Here is a 17276-nt window from a genome sequence, read left to right on the forward strand (position 1 = left end):
GACTCAGTAAAGGAGACTGTACTCCCCAACGTGCGAGGGCATCATCCAATCCACTGAGGGCCCGACAGAACAAAAGGTGGAAGAAGGAGGAACGTGCCCCTTCTTGCTTCCTCCAAGCCCACTGGAATGGGGTATCTCCTATCTTCTCAGGCACTGGGCCTGGGATTTCAACAATCAGCTCCCCTGCTCTCAGGTCTTTAGACTCAACTCAATGACACCGCTGGTCTTCCTGGGTCTCCAGTCTGCAGACAGCATACTGTGGACTTCTCAGCCCGCACAAGCATGTGAGCCAACTCCTCAGAATCTCTCTCTCTCTCATTTACGCATATATAAAATCTCCTTCTGCTTCTTTTTCTCTGGAGAATCCTGACTAGTAAGGTCACCTATTTTTCTAAAGTCAAAGAGAATTGTTCCAGAGCTTTATCAGTACCTTACTTAAGACAAATGACAGCTCTTCTTTTATTCAACTATTTCTTATTATGAAATAAGTCCATTTACACAACAAAAAGGGACACACTGGGGTCCCTTTTACACAAGCGTGGAAATGAAACTTTATAGGAAATAATACATTTATAAAATGTATAGTCTCCTTGAAGCCCATAAATCACATGTTCATGGAAAATAATACACTTGGGTATGGTAAATATAAGGGTCATTTAAAAATTATTGAGTTTCATATTTTTGGCGGATGTCTCATGAAAAAGGTTTATATATTTAGCCTGTGGCAAAGTCTCTGGTAACCTTGGAGGAAAATAAAGACATGTGGCTACACAATTTGCTCAACTGTATAATCTTTGCACAAAAAAGGTCACACTGCAATCAAAGGCATTCTGCCTGCCTGAGGTCTGAAGTATCAAATCTCAAGAGCTAAAATAGAAATTACAGAAACAACTCCTAATTGTCAACTCTTACGAAAGGCCCTTATTCAGAAAGTTATTTATTAAATTCAGTCTGAAAGAAAGGCAGCCACTGAACTTGGTCTTCCATAAAATGTCAAATTCTTCTAATTAGCTTCAGTGTTTTATGAAGGCATTTTGTTACATTACTCCTTGATGTTTATTCGATACAGATGTTAAGAGGGAAGGAGATTTTCCTCAAAGATCCATTCTTTAAGGAAATTATTTTCAGGAATAAAATTAATGTAGGTATTTGATGAGTTTATTGGTAGCCACAAGGAGAGATGCTCAGTCAGGTATTTTAAGTTCTCCTTATCAGTCCCCATCACTAGCCTGCCTCTTGGGGCACTCTTATGCAGAGCAGTTTGGGTCTGGGTCTTTGAACAAAGCCACGCTGACAGCCATCACATTACACTTTACAGAAGGCTAATGTCTCTCTTCCCCACGTTTAACATGCACAGAAAATGTGTTTTCAAAGAAAAAACCCCACACAATTAGTTTACAAGGCTGTTAGAATATATCTTTCTCTAAGAAGGAATTGGATCCAAATATGAATGAGAAAGAAACCTACTAATACAAAGAGAGGTGAATATTCCAACTCAGCATGTGGAACCAAATCTTAAAGAGAATAAAGACATGAATAAGGCCTAGCAGGACTAGATTAGCATATTTTCTTCAATAACTATATTAACATATTTTACTATTTTTTCTTCTTTCTAACATTATATAAATGGATTCCTTTAAATCTCAATAGGGAAGAGGCACAGACTATAAAAACAACTTGAATAATGAGCATAAGGTTTTTCAAAACCATGTAATGAAGGCACATAATAATGTCAAGATTCCAATAAAATACATATGTGCTTATAAGTAAAACTTCAGAGAAAATGTATGACTACAGTTGGGACTAATACACTCAGATTTGGTTAGCATCTAATTAGTATATAAGAAGCTCAAGAACAGTGCCACCATACTTTGGAGCTAAGACTACCACTGGAAGTAATCCACTAGTAAAATCAAAGCAAAATAGGTAAGAAATGAAATGAAAGTAGGAAGAACCAAACAGAATCTATTAAATCTTGCAATGTGGAAAAGATATATTCATGTTATAGACGTCTATAAAAATGAATGCATCAACTGACAGTGTACAGGAAGTCCAAAGGACCCAAATTGTTCCAGAGTATTTCTAGCACTTTTTAAGGAAGAAGATGCCTTACTGGATGCCTTGTTGGCTACAGTTCGGTGACACTAGTTATCTAGATCATAGGGTCAACTCTTCTTTATTATTATCTGCTCAAAATTTTCCATTTATAATTTGACTATCCATAGAGATTTTCCCCCAAAGTGAAGGAATGTGATGATCATCTTGACATAAGGAAGTGGCTCTATACTCTAACGCTGCCTTAGGCAATAGAGATTTGGGTCAGGTATCTGGCTCTGCCCCTTACTGCTGTTACCTGCAGCATTCACACACATGCCTGATCAAGAGGGTTCACTTGAAGTTTCTGGCTCTGAAAGGTTAAGGTCAAGATGAGGTATAAATTCTGTCCTAGGAAATCCTGCCTAAGTGGCCAGCTTTTCCCTCTCTATTTTGATACAGAAGACCTTTCAGGATCACAACAGGGTCTCAGTTTGCTTTGAGATACGTTACGTGTGATTAAAGAAACTGCTATAAAGCAGAATCTGTAGGGATTGGAACCGAATCAGCACTGACTCCATGACAAAACTGAGAAGTTTATTTTAAAAAACTAAACTCTAAAACGTATTTATTTACTGTTCTTCTAGCAAGAGAAGGCAGAAAAGGCCTTTTCAATCAAATATTCAGTTACTTATAATACATAAACATTTATTTCATTCTGGTATCTTAACTAACAACTTTCTTATAACCATAACCAGGTCAGCTGGGGTCCTTTTATTTTTAGCTCAGTAACTTGTAAGGATCATTAAAAGGTATATGGCAGGGCTTCCCTGGTGGCGCAGTGGTTGAGAGTCCGCCTGCCAATGCAGGGGACACGGGTTTGTGCCCCGGTCCGGGAGGATCCCACATGCCGCGGAGTGGCTGGGCCCGTGGGCCATGGCCGCTGGGCCTGCGCATCCAGAGCCTGTGCTCCGCAACGGGAGAGGCCACAGCAGTGAAAGGCCCGCATACCGCAAAGAAAGAAAGAAAAAAAAAAGGTATATGGCAAAATGCTTGTTTGAGGCCCTATTTCTGCTACACCCAATTTTAAGCCAAGAGAAAATAAGATTAAAAATGGGATAAAAACTCAAGTTAAGCAAGGGAAAAAAAGGATTCTGAATTTCCTATCAACTTTGTTATACTTTTATGACTAGAAAACTTTTCTGAACATAGGCATAAATATTTAGTATACTTAAGCACATTATTTAATTCTTTCAAGAACTGATTTCTAAAAATAAAAATTGAGAAGCATTTGACAGCTTTTCAATTTATTTTAGGTTTTAAATTGAGATAAACCATCAGACACATGACTAAGACAGCAATTTTGGTAATTTCTGGATGATGCAGACACCTGTGTATTTGGGGCTGCAAAGGAATTTTTATTAGGAAGATAGAAAACAGAATTGAAATCAGTTGCTGAATTCCAACCAATTCAAATGAATTATTTGACCTACAAGCTATGTTATCCTAAATTTCTCAATGCAGCTGCCAGAAATCTATTTTCCAAACGGAACAACAGATGGTTTTGAACAATACTGCAATATAGCAATTCTCAGTTTTTCCAAAGTGTTTTTCTCTGGCTAAAATTATTAACATAATTGAGAAAATAATTTTCAAATTTTTCTGAAAGACTATGCTATTTTCAAAGTAAAAAGCAAAGTTTAATATCCTAATGGATTTTTTTAAGCATTATCTTTAGAAATGACTCTATTTGCTAGTTTTTATTTATCTAAAACAACAAAGTGTACCCTTGCCCTCATTTTAGAGCTAACTTAATAATCCCACAAAGCCTGCAAGCACTTCAAAATGTATCTCTCCATGCGATCATTTCCAGCTCACAGTATGCTGTTAGTTCAAAACTTTATCACTCTACGAGGATTACACAAACGGGCAATTAAGTCTGATGTGAGAAATACTTTAAACCTCTAAACCTTTGTAAATAATTGAAAAACGTCTCATTCCTTCAAACGTCACCGTGAACAAAAGAAATACAGCCAATTCGAATGAGGCTAACCCCTAGAGAAGCTTAATCTTTCGGATGAAATCATCTCAAGTTCCTTCAACTGTTCTTGGCAGATGACTCAGCTTCCTACTCGGTGATTTAATCAAGAACATCTACAAGTCCCGATTCTCTTTCCTTCTTTCCTAGCGCATTCTCTCCAGTGCTGTGCAATGACGTGTGTGGGCTTTGGGTCTGGACTGCCTGGATTTAGTCCTGGCACCATCACTCACCATCTGGGAGATCCTGAGGAGGACAATCTAAACCCTCTCAACCTCAAATTCCATTTTCAAAATGCTAAAACTGACCTTATAGTATGGCTGTGGATTTAATGCACTTAAGTTAACACACACAAAGAACTTCAAACATGCCAGGTATATAGTAAGTGCTCAATTAAGCGTAGCTATTATTATTTACTATTACTACTATTACTACTATTATTATTATCCCTTTTCTCTCGTCTTGGCCAAAGAAATGTCTCTTTAATATCTAGGCCACTTCAAGGTCCAGACCTCTTTCAATTGCTTGAAGGAAATTGACTAAATTTCTTAGTCTCACACTCACCCTGGACCTTACGCCTTTGTCCAAGAACATGCTGGCTTTCCTGCTTGTGAGCAAACCCTGCTCACAAACACAAAACAAAACAAGTAAAAAACTTCACATGATGCAGCCAACACCTGTCTTAGCTATTTCACTCTCTTTCATACAAACCATATTTTTAAAAAGTCTGTATTCATTTCCTCCATTTTCTCACCATTTACTCATACCCTTTGCAGTTTCACTCCTGAAGTTGCCTTCTGAACAATCACCTCATCACTGAATCCAGCAGCCTTCTCAGTCCTATTTCTCAACCTTCCTATAACAAATGATGGGATCTCCTTTCTTGTAAAAACTGTTCTACTAGCCTTCTGTGCCACTGCCTAGCCTAAACCTTCCTCCCAGTTTAACTCCCACTTCGCTGCTTTAGCTGGTTTCTTTTCCTACACCTTCCATCTAAACCTATACCCACAAGAGTTCTGCCTGCAGCCTTGCACATCTTTCTGCACTCTCCCCAACTTGCTCCATTCCCAGTCTTTCACTACCACGGGACTCCCCCAGATCCCGTGATTTAACTTCCAAATCACCGCCTCTAGTTCTGCCCACCAGCCCCTCCCCACTCTAGACCTGCCCTTCCTGGTTGTTGAAGATGTCTATTTGGTTGTTCACTTACCTCAAACTTACCATGTTCTAAATCAAATCTATCCGTTTTCTTTCTCAATATTTCCATTTTTGTTAATGAATGGGATGATCACTCTCTGAATTACCAAGGTCAGGATATCTGAATCATCTTTAGCCTTCTCTCTCCCTAATAGCCCATCACAGATAAGACAGTGATTATATGCATGCATTCTGGAGAGAGACAGTGTGAGTTTGTATCCTGACTCTCCACTTCCTGCCACTGCGACCGTGAGCACGTCCCTTGCTTCATAGCACAGCTGTCCTGTTTACATGAGAAAATGTATGTAAGGGCACGGAGGGTGAACATTTGGCAAGCCATGATGATGACGACAAAGAAAAAGAATCTCAATGATCTCAGTGACCCTTCTCATTCCTTACTTGACTCTCACCAAATCTCATATAGACTTTATGTTGTCTCAAGTAAATTTAAACTCAGAGGGTCAGTCTTGGTTGTCAATGTGTAAGTGGCTCGAATTTTCATTAATCTCATCCAAGGCAATCTCAATCAAGACCTAGAACACGTGATATTCCACTTACATATCAATGTGGTTTTCTCTCATAGTATCCTAAATAAGAATGTAGTGAGAATTCAGCAACTGACCTTATTTGAACCCAATTTCAAGTAACATTCTGTAAGCTATATGATCAGAAATTAAAATCACTCTCAATTCTTAATAACACAGAGTACATTATCAGTTACAAGCTATAAAATCTTTGCTGTTATTACTCTAACCAACCAACCACCTTGCAGTCGCCTGTCCACACTTCCCCATGAACTGAAAACTAAATTTAATTTTGGCTTAAGAAAGATGTAAAGATTATAACAATTATTGGAAAAATATCAGAATCATATAATGTATTACAAAATCAATATGATGCTATCCTTTGCTGTGTTATCAGTGAATTTCTAGCCCTGCAAGAAAGTAGATTTGATTAGATATTTTTATAAATGTCCATATAAATATGTACCACATTTAATTAAATGTCTAGGGGACCATTACCACTAGAAGCAGTTGTCCTGAGAGAAGCATATTTATGTATTAATTAGATGCCTCTAGTTATTCATTTCTACAAAGAAAGAGGAGGAGGATTACCGCTAAGGATTGGAGCTCTCGTGTTTCTTCCTCTGCAGCTGAAGCATGATATGACAGAACCTACAGGGCGAGAAAAGAAGGAATGCAGGTTATACAAGAGAGGACTACCAAACACAGACCACAGTTTCAAGCCTGAGATTCTGCTAAAACTTCCTGCAGAGACAGCTAGACTCCTCAGAACATCATATCTTGTTTGCTGCTTTCTTCAACAGAGAGAAAATCCCAGACTTTGATTCAAATGTTTATTACGGAAACAGAAAGTTATACTCCCTATGTTCAAAGAAAACTGTCACTTTTCCTCTGACATTGTTGATATAACAAACACATTATTTATAAGCCACACTCTTAGGTCAAACTTGGCAGAAAATTTTGGGTCACTTTCTTTTAAAAAAAACTGACTTTAGTTATTTTTACTTGTGTACAGAATCAAGATAAAAGACCTCTGCATAAACTGACATTTTAACGTTGATATTTGGAAAGAAAGTAGCCTAGAAGTGGCTCTCAGATGAAGTATGTAACCACTGCAGAATTCATAAGGAAAAACTGCACAGCGGAGATATAATGTCACACAGACTCAAGGATCCTTTTACACTCATATGATTCAAGAACTGAGAAGAGTAGGGCTGGTCTATAAATCTATCCATTAACAGCTGAGGACACCTAGGCTCAGGGATCCTCATGACTTGGCTGTGAGCTCACACCCAGTGAGAAGACAAGAGGGCCTAGAACCCAGCTTTCAACTCCCAATTTAGTACACTTCCCATCGCCCTAGTGAGTTAAGTTGTAAAAAGATGGTAAGGCAGGTTTACTGTCTTCTTATAACTTAACATGAGAATCATTCATTCCCATTTTCAAAAGTGATAACTTTTAAGTAATGGAATAATATTTTAGACATTCTTTTAAACCAAGGTAGTGATTGCATTTTAAACTATCATATTTTAAAAACACATTTTTAAAACTTCATTTTTGACAGAGTCAACACAGATTTACTAAAATCCCTCAAAGTTTTAAAATCAGTGATAAAAAGGCATCCCATGTTCAGACTTTAAATGGTGAGCCAAGTAATTCAGCAGCCCAAACTAGTTGCCCTTGAACTAGTTTTTAAAATTTTAAGCAATTCAAAATCTAAAGCCAAACGGTATATACATCTACTATCTTGTGATTCAGAATGTTATAATACTATGATACACTTGATTTGTCTTAGTGTTTGAACCATTAATCACTAGGAAACCTCAGGAACCTTGGACTTGCTGTCTCCTGCTCCTGTGAAATGGACAGGTCATGGCTAAGCTGCTGCTGACACCACAGAGGTGGTTTGTTGAGAAAGGCTAAGGCTATGACCATGAATTAGTCTAATATAAATCAGCGCAATGCAACATGGATAAGTGAATAAAGGAATAACAGGACATTCTAAGTTAAAAAAATTAATTTCATCACACACTGAAGATAAAAATAGCACCTTACTCGTAGGGTTGTGTGGATTAATTTTGTTAACACAAGTGAGAACACAGAGTAAGCATTTGATAAAGGTTAGCTATTATTGTTGTTGTTTTACTGTCATAATGATGTTTTCCAGGTCAAAATAATTCCCTGTCATAAGAAAACATGAGGGGTTCATGTCCTTAGCTTTTATCCAATACATCAGAAGAAAAAATTTTTTCAAGGTTAAACCTGTGATTGTACATATGCCTTCCTATAATGAATTGAAATTGAAATGTATACATTAAGTGAAAGCCTAATGACTCATATTTAACTCAAGTAAAACTATAGTGTAAAAATAGAAATAAATCTCAACCAGGAAAATATTCAGAGATTTTGAATAAAATGATATGATATGTGGGATCTGCTTCAAAATAATCAATGGATTAATAGGGAAGAAGAGTGCAGAGAAGTGAGCAAGGGTATGGACGGAATAATAGTAGCCACAGGTCAGTAATTACCGAAGACAGCTAATGAACACGTGGGGGCTCCTTAAGCTATTCTCTCTACTTCAGCATTATGTTTGAAATTTCCCAAATAGGAAGTTTTTTAAAAAGAGATAACTTCTAATTGATAGATGGCTTAGATTCAATTCTTCAGTGCAAAGCCATGGAAAGAGTAAAAAAAAATTTGCTTAAAAATTGTATATGCACACACACATACATATATGTACATGTGTGCATATATGTAATTTGAAATATATGTATATGTTTGTATATATACACACACATACATACGTGTGTGTGTATTTGAAACAGATTTCTACCGGTTTCTAAGCCAAGGTCTCTTACGTAACACTATAGCAAAACTATTAGTGTTATATATTCACATTAGAAAGTAAAGCATACTATCTTGGTTATTGGTAAATCTTGACTTATATATCCTTCTAGCTCTTTAGGTTAGGTATCTGTTTATTAGGGGTTGGAGGAAAAGTTAATGATCTATATCCCAAACATTGATTTCCACTGATCTCTACTAGCTAAGAGCAGGCAAACATTAAAGTATATTTCACACCAGTGTATGAAGAATGAAGTAATGCCCTTTATGAAGTCTATTTCCCTAACTTGGTCTATGATGTAAGAAATTTCCATGTTACACGAAGTGAACATCTTCAGGTAGTTAGTGAAGTACATCTGGAAAGGGCTGGCCCACTTGGGTAGGCTTGTCCTGCTTGGGAGGGAGTCTGCCTGAGGTCAGTGCCCCAAGCCAATGGTTCACATTCACAGTCACCTGGGGGAGCTCTGTAATAATGCAGATTCCCAGCCTCTACCCAAGACTTATTGAATCAGAATTTTCAGAAGTGGGATCCACAAATCTGTAATTTGAAGGACTTTCACTTTTCCTCATTTCTGATTCTGAGTGCTTAGGATTTCTGTTTCTGTTTTTTAAAACGTGTGAATACAACTGCTCACAAGGAGAGATGGGGAGCCTCAGGCAATGGGGAAGGGACAGACGGGGTGCAGTGGCAGTAGACATCTGTGTGAATGGATTATTAAGGTCAAGGACTGCTTCTGGCCGAAAAAGCAGAGGACTGAAGGGACCAACGGCTGGAGCTTTGGTTTGGTCATAAGGCCCCTGACAAGTTTCTAAAATATTCTGGGTCTCAGTTTCCTCAGCTGTTTAAATGAGAGAAGGATCTGATCATCTAAAGCACATGACTGTCGTAAGGATACAGTGATGTAACAGACACCAAGAGCTGTTACAGGGAGAGGTGTAAGTTGAGAGTTTGGCCATAGAGACGGAGAAGTCCCGTAAGTGTCAGCCCACCTCTAACGTGACCATCTGCTTGGCCATAGCTCTCTCCACCGCTTCGTACATCTGTGTGTTCTGGATCCCCAAGCCACAAAAGATGACAAAAGCTTCCAGAAACTGTTCATCATTTCGGTTGAAAGGCTTAATTTTGCCCGTGGTCTCCTCCATCTTATTAGCAAGTTGGCAAACCCCTGTAAGAATCCAAGAAGTCAAGCAAGTGTTACTATTCATCATCACAGTTCTCACTGACTTTAAGACCCCCCCCCCCACCAAGACTGTCTTACACTTTTCTCTTAGGAATGCTTGGTATCTCCAAATAAGCAAATGAATCCTCACAAATATAAGCTAGAAAAGTCATCTGAATCAATTTACATGAGAACTTGTTTCACATAGCCCTAAATGTATGTTGTCTGTGTTCAAAAAATCCTAGAGTACTATTTTCTTCCAGACTCGGTCGCGAATTTCAGATCAGCTGAGTGCCCAAAGACAATTTGTCCTTTGGAGACTAATTGGATTTTTGTACATTTGCCAAGAGAGCAATTTTGATGCACATCAGAATTTTGGGTCACACAGACTGCCTCTCCTTACTGAGAAACCAGAAGTTAAATAACACAATTACATACAAAATAGAATGGATGAAACAGACAATTTACATAGACAGTCTAAAGTTTCAAATATGCACCTCTGCATCCAGGAGAATCATATTTCCAATCATTTTTGATACTACAAATAAATGCACATAGAAATGTCTATTTAGTGAGAAATAAAAGCAGAACTAATCTTTGGAGACAATCGTAACCTAACCTCCCAAATCCTGGCCTTTCTTAGAAAGTCAAACACGTAGTCGATATGAATAGAAGATTACATCAAATCTTTACTGAACTAGTTGTTCTATGGGACTCTGAGCCTAGTGGTCTCTGTGAGGAGTCTGATGACCTCCTACCTCTGGGTAACACACTGTTGTTAAAGTCCTCATCTCTTCTGTCTCTGCATATGTAATATAGACTTCCATCATGTGCATGTAGGTACAGTGCTTTAATACACACATGAACTCTAGTCTGCACAGTTTATACTGTGAGAAAGGTGTGCCCACGCCCATTTTACAGATGAAGAAACTGAGTCTCAGGAAGGTTAAGTCATATGCTCCAGGTCACTTAGTTAGTACGCTTATGTCTAAAATTGAAACCCCAGCTCAGCCTAGCCCCAAAGGCTAGTTTATTACCACACTGCTGCTCTGTGCCTTTTCACCCCTGTCAGATCATTGCTAGCAGTTCCCTGACTGCACTTTGCTTGCCCACACCTTTGCCTATGCTTTCCCGCTGGCCTACTCTGCTCCCCACTGCTCTCTTTCCTGTTGTCCAATAGATCCCTACATGCCCTTCACAGCGAGCTCCCACAGGCCTCCCACTTCCCGGGTGAGGCGGCCACTTCTCCTTTCTATCTCCTTAACTTTATCATTTGGAGTATCATGGGGGATTTTATTTCTGTCTTTCTTTCTGGACGTACATATCTTGGGCTTAGAGATTTCATTTTTTCAGTTCCACTTCCTCAGCCAGCAATGCCTGGCATAGAGCAGGACTCAAAAAATGTTTACTGAGTTAATGAAAGAATGAAGGATTGCGGCTCTGACCCAAACCACTTTCCCATGAAGACTATATTCTGTTATCTCTTATTTTTCCTGGAGCACAAAAGGATTTTATAGCGTCCGTGACGATGCATGGTTGCATATGAAATCCCTTTATTACCACTGGTGTGCACTTTATTTTTAACCCTACAAATTATCTGTATTCTCATGTTGCTCTTTTTTGTTTGTGGGAGTTTTTCTACTTTAGACAGTAAAGGCATCCTTATCTATCTGTATTAGTATGGCAGAGATTACTTCTCTAACACATTCCATTATCAAGAAAAATTTTAAACAAGACATAATGAATCTGGACACTGCAAGTAAAAACTGTGAGTAAATATGGCAATCGGTATTCATTACCTTAAAAGACCATGTCCCACGTACGGTAGAAACGCCTGGGTTATATCCGCCAACCTTTGTGAATCCCCAAATTATAAATATGGAACTGTTTGTATAGGCTTCTGGCTATCTCCCAAATCACATTTTCTTGAGGGTCACGCATTCTGTGCCTTATCCTCACATCACAATGTGACTGCCTTTCAATCTTTACTAAAGCTTTCTCCTAGTTGATGGCCATTTTTCATAACCAAGATTTTTCTTTATATCACTGCATAAGATTGATTGCATGTATGGGAAGGAAAAGACAACCCGGAGGGGTTGAGATGTGGCCATCAGGCAGTCTGCTGGGCCTGGGACCGAGGTAAGGAACTCTTTCCTGGACAGCGGTTCAAATCTGGGCCTCAGCCAACAGTCATTGAATGAATATATTAAGCGGTATTAACTAATACCTCAGGAATTGAAAGGTACTAAAATGGCATGTTAAGTGTACAAGTAGGAAGAGTTGGCTGTAACAACCACAGCTCAGGGCAGAACAGCTAAAGTGTGTCTGTGTCACAATCCACCTCTATAGATACAGACACGCAGACACAGAGTTACGCTCAGGGCAAGAAAATGGGTAAAGACAAATTATCCCTTTAGGAATATAACTTAATCCTTCTTTGAAAGCAGTCACGTTTATACAGCATTCAAGACAATCCTGTTGATCTCTTTACACCCTTCATAAAATTTAATTCTATCAAACAAAAATACCCAAGTCGGAAAAAAAAAAAAAAGCTATGAAGAAGAAAAGGTTCATAACAAACAAATAGGGTTCTTTGAGAAAATGTAAAGCTTGGGCCCGTTTACAGATGTTTTTCACAACTTATTCATTAAAGATCTGGAAGAGTGGATGAAGAGTACAATAATGAAATTTAAAACTGGTCATTTGAAATGCCACATCTACTAGTAAACCATATAAAATCAGAATCACTTATATATAAAAACAAAGTAGTTATTGCAGAACCAAAAATAAAACAAAATCACTCAACAAAAACCAATAACTATATACAAAAATAAAATAAAACATTCAAAAATATATTAGGAGAAAACCAAGAAGTAGTACAGTTAGATAGCAAACTATCAGTGTTAATATTAGAGTTCACAAAGTACTTGTCCAGACATTATTTCACGCGGTCATCACAGCAGCTCTGAGAGCTAGTTGGCACTGAAGGCATCTTTGGAAATTATGCTGAAGGGACTAGACAGTTTCTAAACACACACTTATGTTTCCTTTTCTATAATTCCAGGGATCAGATGTTGTTACCAACCACAGTTTTCCTTTTGGCCTCTTGGCAGAGCAGGGGGTCAATTCTTATATCCTGCTTGTGGTCTCCTGTCCTCTCTCCTGCACAACATGGGCTCCAAAATTAGCATCCTGTCTTGTTAATGTGTAAGACTTACCCTTCTACCCTTGTCACCTACCTTGCAAATAATTTTTTCCCACTTGTTATTTGTCAATTATCTTAACTTAGGGAGTTTTTTGGTTGTAGAAAAGATTTCATTTCTCAAGTAACTAAAACAGTTATCTTTTAAGTTTTCAACTATAGTGTCTTGCTTTTAAAAGAAGCTTCCCCATTTTAAAGTTATATACAAACCTATATTTTCCTCTGGCACTTTTACAGATTCATTCTATCACATGTAATCTTTTAATTCTACTTAATTTTTTCCCTAAATTGCTACTGGATTCTTGCAAAACATAAATAGTTATCCATTCTTTAATAATTTGAATTGTCACCTTAAATAATAAATTCATACTTATTTCAACTATGTACTTTTTTCACATTTAAATGTTATGAAATCAGTATGCATCCTAATCAATTGCTTGTCATTATGTAATTGAAATCATTTTTCTCTTTCTTAAAGATATATAAAATGGTGTCTTTCAACCAATGCCACCTTAGAAACAATGAAATATACTCTATTATGCACAGTAACACAACTGTTATATCAGACTTGAGTCTGCATTTAGACTTTCTACTGTGTTCCATCAATCTTGCCATCTCTTCTAGCACACATATAATACTTTTAATAATGTTACTTATACAGCATTATTTTAATTTCTGACAAGGCAATTCTCTATCCATCAACTCTGATTATTTTTATGCTATTCTTCCAGATGAATTTTATATATGTTGGTCAAGAACTCCTCTACCCCCTCAAAAAAAAATCTTATAAGGACATGTATTAAAATTGATATAAATCTGATCTGCAAAAAGTTAACATCTTAAATAATAGATTCTTATTGTCAGGAAATGTTATATCAGTTCACTTACTTAAAGATAACTTAAAGACTTTCAAGTTATCTAGTAGACTTTTATAGTTTTCCTCATATAGATGTTCCTATTTCTGATCAAGTTTATTCCTTGTTACTATTGTAAACAGGATGATTTTTCCATTATTATTTTCTAACAAATTTGTCTTGGCTTCTAAAAAGTTATTTTCTTTTAATAATTTGATAGCCAGGAACTTCCGCAAGTCTCTTTTTAGATAGGTACTTTCAGCTGATTCTTTTAGGTTTTTTCATTCAACAATCATATCATTTTTTAAGTTATTTTGCCTTTGCGTTTTCCATGCCTCACCTTATTTCATCCTTTCCTGTCCTCTGATTGCTTTGGTAAGAATTTACTTTGGGCAAGAGTTGTTTTGTTTTGTTTTGTTAGTGACTTTAAAAATATAACTTTCTCAACTACTTCCATGAAAAAAAAATTAACATCTTTATTGGAGTACAACTGCTTTACAATGTTGTGTTAGTTTCTGCTGTATAACAAAGTGAATCAGCTATATGTATACATATATCCCCATATCCCCTCCCTCTTGCGTCTCCCTCCCACTCTCCCTATCCCACCCCTCTAGGTGGTCACAAAGCACCGAGCTGACCTCCCTGTGCTATGCGGCTGCTTCCTACTAGCTATCTATTTTATGTTTGGTAGTGTATATGTCAATGCTACTCTCTCACTTCGTCCCAGCTTACACTCTCCCCCTCCCCATGTCCTCAAGTCCATTCTCTACGTCTGCATCTTTATTCCTGTCCTGCCCCTAAGTTCGTCAGAACCATTTTTTTTTTAGATTCCATATATATGTGTTAGCATACGGTATTCGTTTTTCTCTTTCTGACTTACTTCACTCTGTATGACAGATTCTAGGTCCATCCACCTCACTTCGTTTCTTTTTATGGCTGAGTAATATTCCATTGTATATATGTGCCACATCTCCTTTATCCATTCATCTGTTGATGGATACTTAGGTTGCTTCCATGACCTGGCTATTGTAACTATTGCTGCAATGAACATTGGGGTGCATGTGTCTTTTTGAATTATGGTTTTCTCTGGGTATGTGCCCAGGAGTGGGATTGCTGGGTCATATGGTAGTTCTATTTTTCGGTTTTTAAGGAACCTCCATACCGTTCTCCATAGTGGCTGTATCGATTTACATTCCCACCAACAGTGCAAGAGGGTTCCCTTTTCCCCACACCCTCTTCTATGAAAAATTTTAAACTCTCCTTCTGTTAGTACTGGTTATTACCAATTTTTATAGAATTTCTCCATTCCATCAAAACATATTATTTTTTTGGTACATTGTATTATCTAACATCTTTTAAAGTTTCTTCTGTATCTGTAATTACATTTCCTTTCTCATTCCTATTTGTGTTTCTTTTATTTCCCTCATTATCTGTGTTTATTATTATTGTGTTTGCCCATTATCTCATTTTACTATCCCCTCTCATTTCATAAATTTATCTTTTCAATTTCTTTGCTTATTTTCTTCCTATTTATTTGTTTACTTTGGGGGCAGCATAGAGGGTGAGAAAGAGAAAGGTGCTGTCTTTCTAATTTCTTCAGTTGAACACTTAGTTCAAATAACTTCATTATGTCCTAATTAATAATGGCAAAATATTTAAAGCTATATAACTTCTATATATATAGCTTTGACCTTGTACCTTGAGTTTTTATGTTAAATTGATACAACCACTAATTTTCTAAAATGCTATACTTTCATTTTGACTTTTGATTTCTTCTGTCATTTGGAAGAATGTTTTTCAGTTTCTAAGTGAGCTTTTTCCTTCCAGTTTATCCTTTTATTACACATTTCTAGTTTTAATGCACTGTGATCCATGACAGTGGCTGTCAATTCTACTTTTCAGAAATGACTAAGTTTGTGTTGCATGTGTGTGTATCACTAATATTTGTAAATTTCTGATGAATATTTGATAGGAATTTGTGTCTTTAAATTATGAAATATAAAAGTAAATATTTATATGCCAATTAAATCCATTTCATTTTCTGTATTAATCAATTCTAATGTTTCCTTATATTTTCCTGTAGTGTAACATTCTATGAAAAGGGTACTAAAGACTCTCACTATGATCACCATTTTGTCCATTTCTCCTTGTATTTTTAATAGCTTTGGTTTTTGTATGTCAATGATGTTATTTACTTTATAGAAGCATTTATGACAATTACACTTTCCTCTGTGAATTTAACTTAATCAATGCAAAGTGATTCTTTATATTATATGTTTTTACCTTAAAATTTACGTTGTCTGATATTGATATCTCTACTCAAATTTTTCCCATTCTGTGTAAAATGTATTCTTACAAATAGTATATTCTTCCTATCTTCTAGAAATTCCTCAATGTTTCTGGTCCAATAAAGGTTAAGCGTCTCTGTTTTCCAGGGCTACTATGAGGTTTCTCTTATTTTTCTATTTCTTCAATCAATTCTTGAAACTATAATCCTTATATTTATTTTTATTTTATAGATTTTCACTTTTATAATTTCAAGCTATAATCTCCTAGTTTTATTTTTTTCTCATTTTCTTCCCATTATTACTGCCCCTACAGCCTTATTTCCTGGCACTTATCACTAATCATAATTAACAATTCTTTAATTGGGAAAAACTGTATACTTTAAGCAATATAAGCAGTATGTACCATGGACGACACTGCACAGTGTAATATCTGCATTAGGAAAATCCTAGCAAATATTTTTAAAAATAAATGAATAGTTAGTGATATTGCCAAATGATATAATATGAAAAATAAAATTAAGGAGTCAAATTTAAACTTACATAATTTTACAATATTTACTTATGCCTTGGGATCATATTGCAACACACAGATGAGCAGAGCATTAGGACGGAAATCAGTTTAGAAAATATATTCAGTAAGAAATACATATTCCCCTCTCATACTTCACTGTCAAACAACGTGTGGTATAACACTATGATTTTTATTACTTTTTCACTAAAAAAAAAAAAAAAGATGAAAATGTAAGCTATTTAAAGTGGAGATGTTCTCAACAATATTTTTTGGATGGGAATGGAACTAATTTCTTCAAAATATGCCCTGAAATTGACATGGAAAATTTAGTCTAATAAATAGGGGATATAATTGGTTAAAATAAGTGAATTTGAATGAGGAAGTATTTTCTTAATAGTGTTGAAAACAAAGTGGTGGAAACACTCTGTGTTAGCCAGAGCACTGAGAAAACATTTGATATGAAAAAATACCTCAGGGAATACATTTGATGATACAACAGGCCCCATACTGGTCTAATGTCTATAATTTCATCTAATTGTCAGTAATGGGAAAAAAAAGGAAGGGAAAGAAGATTACCAAAAACACATGGGCCCGTCTGTCTTTCTGCATGGAAACTCTGTG

At 36.5% G+C, this 17276-nt stretch overlaps 1 protein-coding gene and 1 long non-coding RNA gene across 2 annotated transcripts in view; one reads left to right on the top strand and one right to left on the bottom strand.

Annotated features, from left to right (window-relative positions):
* Positions 1–6507, top strand: part of LOC309821628 — a 116454-nt gene extending 109947 nt beyond the window's left edge. The window contains exon 7 of the long non-coding RNA XR_014296644.1: positions 6423–6507. This is a non-coding gene — a long non-coding RNA (uncharacterized lncRNA). The remainder of the gene's footprint in view (positions 1–6422) is intronic.
* Positions 1–17276, bottom strand: part of PDE5A (phosphodiesterase 5A) — a gene marked incomplete at its 5' end in the record, with an annotated part of 135391 nt that overhangs the window by 39125 nt on the left and 78990 nt on the right. Inside the window, 2 exons of the mRNA XM_082653112.1 lie at positions 6385–6444; positions 9631–9806. Coding sequence (XP_082509238.1) covers positions 6385–6444; positions 9631–9806 — 236 coding nt within the window. The remainder of the gene's footprint in view (positions 1–6384; positions 6445–9630; positions 9807–17276) is intronic.

Source organism: Grampus griseus (assembly GCF_964374135.1).
Source record: "Grampus griseus genome assembly, chromosome: 4".
In the NCBI taxonomy this organism is placed as follows: domain Eukaryota; kingdom Metazoa; phylum Chordata; class Mammalia; order Artiodactyla; family Delphinidae; genus Grampus; species Grampus griseus.